Source organism: Vicia villosa, unplaced genomic scaffold (genome assembly GCF_029867415.1).
Source record: "Vicia villosa cultivar HV-30 ecotype Madison, WI unplaced genomic scaffold, Vvil1.0 ctg.002450F_1_1, whole genome shotgun sequence".
In the NCBI taxonomy this organism is placed as follows: Eukaryota; Viridiplantae; Streptophyta; class Magnoliopsida; order Fabales; family Fabaceae; genus Vicia; species Vicia villosa.
Genome location: NW_026705931.1, coordinates 159,536 through 166,940, shown reverse-complemented (window position 1 = coordinate 166,940; position 7,405 = coordinate 159,536). Strand labels below are relative to the sequence as shown.

Here is a 7,405-nt window from a genome sequence, read left to right as displayed (position 1 = left end):
TCCTATTTTAACCTTCCCGATTCAAATTTTCTTGATATTTTATTATTTACTCTTATTTCCACCATTCTTCTTATTTTCTACAAACTATATTTTCCACCAAAATTTCACTGTTTTATTTTTATTCTATTAATTTGATTATTCAAAATTAACTAAATTCTAAGAGGGATGACAACGGGGTGGATCAGGGACGGTTATTACCTTCCCCAAGCCCAAATCCAAATCTCCAAACAATCCCCCTTCTCCGTCCCAAACTCAAACGGGGATGGAGAATTAAAATCCAAATCCGACCCAAACAGATTCGGGTTGGGTCCGGGTATCCCCGTCCCGCGACCATCCATTTAGTGAAATCAATTTTTTTAATAAAAATATTTATTTTTTCAAAATCAAATTATATTATAAATATTAAAATAAAACAATTTCTAAAAATTTCATACATAAATTTTAAATGTTAATTCAAATTAAAATATCAAAACATTAGCATGTCAAAGCGGATTTTCCCCATCAACTTCAGAGTGGGTTCGGGTGAATACCCGCAGGTATGAGTTTTGTTGCCATGCCTAAATTTTAAATAATGTCTAATATTATCTATACTCCCACCAATAACACATAACACATATTCATCTCGCGCGCGCGCATATATATATATATATATATATATATATATATATATATATATATATATATATATATATATATATATATATATATATATATATATATATATATATATATATATATATAGGAGGGATCAAATTACACCCGAAGAGTTACACCACGAGTTACACTCGTTCAATAACCACATCTCGAATAAATATTTTTTAAATTCAACCGTTCGATTGAAACATAATAGCATATAGATCATACCTATAAAGTTTGAGCTTAATCTATAATGATTTACTATATCATCAAGATATCCAAAGATTAACGTCAAAATGAGCTTTCATATAACGTTAATTTTGATGTGATTCAATGACATAGTAAATCATTATAGATTAAGCTCAAACTTTATAGGTATGGTCTATATGATATTATGTTTCAATCCAACGGTTAAAATTAAAAAATATTAATTCGAGATGTAGTTATTGAACGAGTGTAACTCGTGGTGTAACTATTCGGGTGTAATTTGATCCCTCCTCATATATATATATATATATATATATATATATATATATATATATATATATATATATATATATATCACTTAATAATTAAATAAAATAAAATAAAATATGACTAGAGTGACGAAAATTTTACGATAGAATAACTAATACACTTGACTTATAAAGTAAATTATTATTATAATATTAATAAATAATAAAAGCTAATAAAAATAAATAAAAATAGAAACATTAACCTCATATTATTTTACACAAACAAAACCTCTCAAACTCTTATCTCTGCTCATTTATTTTTTTCTTTAGAACAATCATGACATGAAACCATCAAAGCATAATAATCTACCACTTCTCTTCTATTTTCTTTTTTCTTCTGAAATCTCGTTTTTTCTCTATGATCTAGAATTGAGATAGATGATTTGACTTATCTTTTTCTTTTTTTTTTTGGTTGAGGATTATATATTCATATCTAAATCTAAAGTTTGTATTTTAATTTTAGTATTGATAGTCTCTCTTCTTTTATAGATTTACAAAAGAAAATGTTGATTATTTAAGTTTTCAACTGATTTAACTTAGCTTAACTGCAAAACCTGCTATTGCCACAACTCGTAATACCTGAAGTTGAAAATGGGCAAAAATGGATTTCTATATGACACCCATGTAGATGTAGCTATTGGAGGAGATTTTGTCCTACCACACCTTCAAATGTACCTCACACCCCTCCAATTTTCAATATAACCAAAAGTACCCATGTTAAATTTTTTATTAAAAATATCGCACGAAAAATCCGATAGCTAAAATAAAAAATTTGGTATGAATGAAAAAATCTAATAGGTTAGTCTAAAAGTTTGGTATGCATTTTATCGATTTTTATACAAAAATTAATGCGTGGAAAAATATATCGTTTTTTAAAAACACCATGGATTTCCGAATTTTCCCTAAAATGGTGAAAAATGTGATAGTGTAGAATCAACAGTATTTTTAAATGATCGTGCTTTTATCAAATACTCTCTCTGTCTCATAATAAGTGTCTCATTTGTACTTTTTCTTTGTCTTAAAATAAATGTCTCTTTAGAATACCAATGCAATATTTATTATTTTTTTCCACTACTATACCCCTATATATTAACTTTCACGTTTTACAACTACTCCACTACATATAATAAATAAGGGTACTTTAGTAAATGATACTAATTTTTTCATTAAAACCAACACATCTAATCATTTTCTTAAGAACCGTGCAAAGTTCAAATAAGACACTTATTATTAGACGGAGGAAGTATTTAGTAGAGTTATGAAATATTCGAAAGTTTGAAATTTTTATGGTTGAGATTTTGGCAACAATCTTGTATAGATGTGATTGCAGCGATAATTATATGTGGTCCAGACGTGTATAAAGAGGGATCATATGTTGTTAAAATAAATATCTTAGAATGTCAATATTCGTATATGATAGTTGTGTACTTCAATAATGTGATTGGATAATCTATTGCTCCACACCGAGAGTACGAGGTTATGTGACTGCTGCACCGACCTCCTCGTGTGAGAATCGATCGAGACTTCTCTACCTTCCCGAATATGTAATCATCAATGTCATCTACCCCCACACGAGAGATCTCTGCAACTACTCTCTCAGCTTTGTCATTGTGTATAGAAACAATTGTGTCATCTCGTCCTCACTACAAAAAAAAAAACAAAGCAATATGAACTATTTGAGTTTTTAAAAATCCATAAATCAACGCGACTATCTCGGATTTTTTTAAAATCTGGTTACGATCTCAACCTCTTTATCTACTGAAATTTTTTAAATGTTTGCTAAGCATATATGCATTTATAACGGACTTTTTAAAAATGGCAATAAAAACATATGTGGTCTGACTGAATTTTTCAAAAACGCCGATAGATTTGCATATAAATTATGGGTTTTTATCGAACATTTTGAAAAAATGCCGGTAAAAATGCGTAGTTTTAATAAAATATGAGGTATAAAACTAAAATTGTCGATAAAAATAAAACTTATTGTCATACCCTAATTTTTGACCCTAAGATTCCCCAATCATTTGCATTTCATACCACAAATCAAGATCACAATCTTGAGTTTGACATATGACTTTGTATTCATCTCACCTTTAGAGGAATCACCAAGCACCTATGTTTTTTTAACTTGTGAATTTTTCTTTGTTATGTTAATTAGCCAAAATACAAAAAAAGATATCTCGTGTCGTTAATTGCTTTTTACATTGTAGGTGTTGAGCCAAGTGCATTCATACCCTCTCCCAAACTAGGCTTTTGAGGATCGAACCTCAAGTAACTGGTCATTTATGGAAGCTTAGTGGATTAGACTTTAAAAGAGACATTCTCATAATCAAATGTCATGTCTTAAGCATCTTTTAACTTCATTTGATCAAATTCATCTCAAGATGATGTGGTTTAATTCATCAAGAAACTCCTTAGGTTCATGTGTTTATTTCCATGCCTTCTTCAACAAGTTTCATCATGTTATGGGCCTCATCATCAAGTGTGCTTCAAGAAAACATCATTTCAAGGTCTTAAATATCCCCCTCATAATTTATAATGCAAGAAAATTTCAAGAGATTCAAAGTTGATTCAAGAAGTTTGACCTAATTTGACAAGTCATTGATTCTATGATCAAAAGGGGATAACTCTCTCAATTTTCAACATTTTTGAGTTCTTCTTTTTGAAAATGATTCTCCTTAACATAATTAACAACTTCTATTTACAACTCAAGAGGAAATTTTATGAACAAAGTCGTCAAATATGTGAAAACATTATAGGTCCTCCTTTGAAAGTTCGAAGAATTTTGTGGCTACTTCAAAGGATCATAATTTTCTCATTTTTTTTAATCATTTTGAGCTCACTCTCTTTGCATAGTAATCTTGATTGATTCTAATTCAATTCATCTTTGAGTATCAAAGGCTAATTTTGAGAAGAAGATCATCAAAGAATGGAAAACATTACAAGTCATTTCTAGATGCCTAGGTTTAAAGGCATGCCATGTGTGCAAGACTGAACATAAGCCCGAATCATTCAATTTTAACTTTCTATGGCATAACTTTTGGTTACAAGCTTATTTTTCCATTCTCTACAACTTTCATATAGGGACTTTTGATCAATTTAAGCTCTAAAGTGCTCATTTGAGCCATGCATAAAGGTGTTTGATGAAATGCACTCACAAATTTGCCTTGTATGTGCCCAAGTAGCCAAGGTCATATCTCTCAATCTACAAGTCCTATGGAGATGATTCTTTTTGCATCATGAGGAAAATGAATAGCCTAAAATCCCTCAAAACGCACACACAAATTGCTTGGGGCCTAAGGTTGAAATAGGCTGCCTAGAAGTGTCAAAATGCTAAAAATGGCCAAGTGTTTTGTGCATTATTTTTCACAAATTTGAGGAGCCATAACTTTTGATCCAATAATCCAAATGGAAACTTTTAAAGCACATTGCCAAGCTTGATCATTCAGCTTTTTAAAGAGTCCAAGTTTGCATCATAAAGGTCCCTACATTGCTTGCACTATAAGTTTGAAGTTGGTATCCTAAAATGGATATTTTCACTTGAATTCAAAATTGATTTTGATTAGTATGACCTCTAAACACAAAATTATTGCACGTTTGGTGTCTAAACATGATTAACCAAGTTGCCTAGAGAGATTAGCACATCAAAACGCATGGTTTGAGTGAGTTTTGACAACTTTCAAGTCACACTTTGCTCATGATGCAGGTGTGCACGAAGTTGATCCAAACGACATCAATTCTCTCAGATCTCATCACTATTCACTTCCCCTATAAATAGGGACCTCATTCCATTCATTTTCCTCAAGCTTTAAAAGCCAATTGACCCCTGTTCAGATCTCATACGAACTCTTAATTTGAATTTTTGTTTTCTTCATTCCTCACCTTAATTAAAAAAAATCTTCACTCAGTTAGCTTCATTAAACTTCTCTGAAGCTAACCGTACTCTTAGCAAGAAGAATCGTGCCTTGAATTAAGCTCACCAACTCCATTTTCAGAGCTTTATAGTTGAGCTTCAACAGGTGAAATTCTCCACAATTTCTCTTCAAGTTTCTTGCTACAATGTAGCTCTCAACTTCCTAAAGCTCGTAGTATCCTTACATTACATTAATTGGATTGTTTGGTACCTCTATTTTTTATTTTGCTTTTTCAATTGCTTCTGGTTTTTCTTAAATCGAGGAAGCTATGTTTAATATAAATTTTTTGCGAGCTAGTGGTTGAGATCGTCTTGAAGAGACAAATCCAATGATACCACTCATGAATGCTAATTTTTCCTTTTGAGGAATTTGCAATTCATGTGGTTTCGTGACTTTTAAACGTTCTAGAGGTTGAAGACGATGACGTGGGTGTCTTCAACCAATTAGAACGTGCCACTTGTTATTTTATTATTTTTTATTTTTCAAATGTGATTCGGTGCTCTACTCACTAATGACCATGACATGCAAAGCGCGTCAGATCAATTAGATTTGATTACTAACACGTTTTGACACTAATTAGATGGTCCACATTTTTTGACTTTATTTTATTTTTCAAAATTGTTTTTATCTTAAAAAATTAATAATACTCCCATTTTGATTCCAAAAAATACAAAAAATTTTGCTAAAATTCTCTTCTAATTTTCTCTTTCTGATTGATATTTTCGATTTTATTATTTTTAATAATTTTTGCTTGTTTGTTTGATTTTAATTGGTTTAAAAAAAGTTTTAAGTGTTAAAAAATTACCAAGCCTTTTTCTAAATTGTGTTCCCTTTGATTGAGATTTTAACCAAAAGTAGATTAGAATCTAAAACAAAATGAAACTTGAGAATAAGACTTGACATTCCATTCTTCTCATTATTTTATGTGTCATAAATGTTTGTTGACTCACTTTCCATAACACACAAACAAACTCTGCAAATGCCATGCACGCTGTTTCATTTGTATTGTCATAAGCCATAGCCGTAGGAAATCAGCTATTTGTCTTCAAAATATATTATTCAAGCTATTGGATAGAGTGATCAGTGATGTGTTATTACTAATGTCTTTAGAATTAATCACTTGAAATATAATTGTAACTATTTGTAGTAGCACTTTTATGAATGATAATGATGATGATAGTGATTAAACCAAGTTGGACGAAGGAAGCATGCATGCATCTTTGTCTCCCTATCTTAGACAAACCAAGTACCCTAAGGTTCACAACATCCTTCCACACAGACACACTTTTACCTATTTTCTAACACTTTCCCCTTCATTCTCTTATAAAACCACACTTTCCCTTTCTTCATTTTCATCATTGCAAACACACAAAACTGACCAAAAAACAGTATTTGCTTACTTTGTTCAATTCCATTGTTACAATACATACCATGTTCAATCAAGAGAAACTCATGCATTTTCAAGTGGAGCAACCATCATGGAGCTACTACATGATGAGAAGAGAAAGAAGAACAATGGAAGAAGATCAAATGGAGAGAATAATGAGCTTAGCTACGCAAAGTGCTGTTGTGATATTCAGCATTAGTAGTACTAGTTGTATGTGTCATGCAATGAAGAGTTTGTTCAGTGGAATGGGAGTCAATGCAATGGTTCATGAACTTGATCTAGATTCAAAACCATTCATCAGGTTACTTGGAAACTCAACATCACTTCCTGTTGTTTTCATTGGTGGCAAATTGGTTGGTTCAATGGATACAGTTTTGGCTTTTCATATCAATGGTTCTCTTGTTCCTCTTCTCAAACATGCCGGTGCTTTATGGCTTTAATTACATTCTGAGATAGTTTCTTAGTTGTACTAGAGTTGAAATTATTTAGTCAAATTTATGTGCTAAATTAGAGAGTGATTAGTATATTAAGCACTGACTTATAATTTGTTGGAAACTTCTTTCCTTTTTCACTTATGTGTGTGTATGTACATAGCATAAGCTGAAGAAATACAATTTCTTTCCTTTTTAATGACATCGATCACAATAAACACTTGGCTGAGAGAACAAACTTCATTACAAAAAAAAAAAAAATTTGTGTGATCTCAAGTAAATAATGATCTTTCACACTTTGTGTGAGAGATGTCAAGAAGAAAACTTTGTTTCTCATTCCTCTCAAATATTGGTGTCATCATATACATCATCTTTTCATTCTCATCCATTATTCATCCATCATCCTCTAAATTAATGTTGTGATATCTTGGTGATTTTAGTATCATCAATGTATTTTGGTAATAATGTGATTTACTGTAGGGCGATGCAATTATGCGTTAAGCTTGAAACGAGTTAGGATAG

At 31.0% G+C, this 7,405-nt stretch overlaps 1 protein-coding gene across 1 annotated transcript; it reads left to right on the top strand.

The window, feature by feature from the left end:
- Nucleotides 1-6,496: 6,496 nt before the first annotated feature.
- LOC131638851 (putative glutaredoxin-C14) lies at nucleotides 6,497-6,892 on the top strand. The gene has a single exon (XM_058909396.1). It carries the CDS (start codon nucleotides 6,497-6,499, stop codon nucleotides 6,890-6,892), a length of 396 nt encoding a protein of 131 aa, XP_058765379.1.
- The last annotated feature ends 513 nt before the right edge of the window (nucleotides 6,893-7,405 follow it).

Coding starts and splice junctions, on each gene's coding strand:
- LOC131638851 (XM_058909396.1), top strand. CDS start 6,497: ATGTTCAATCAAGAGAAACTCATGCATTTTCAAGTGGAGCAACCATCA.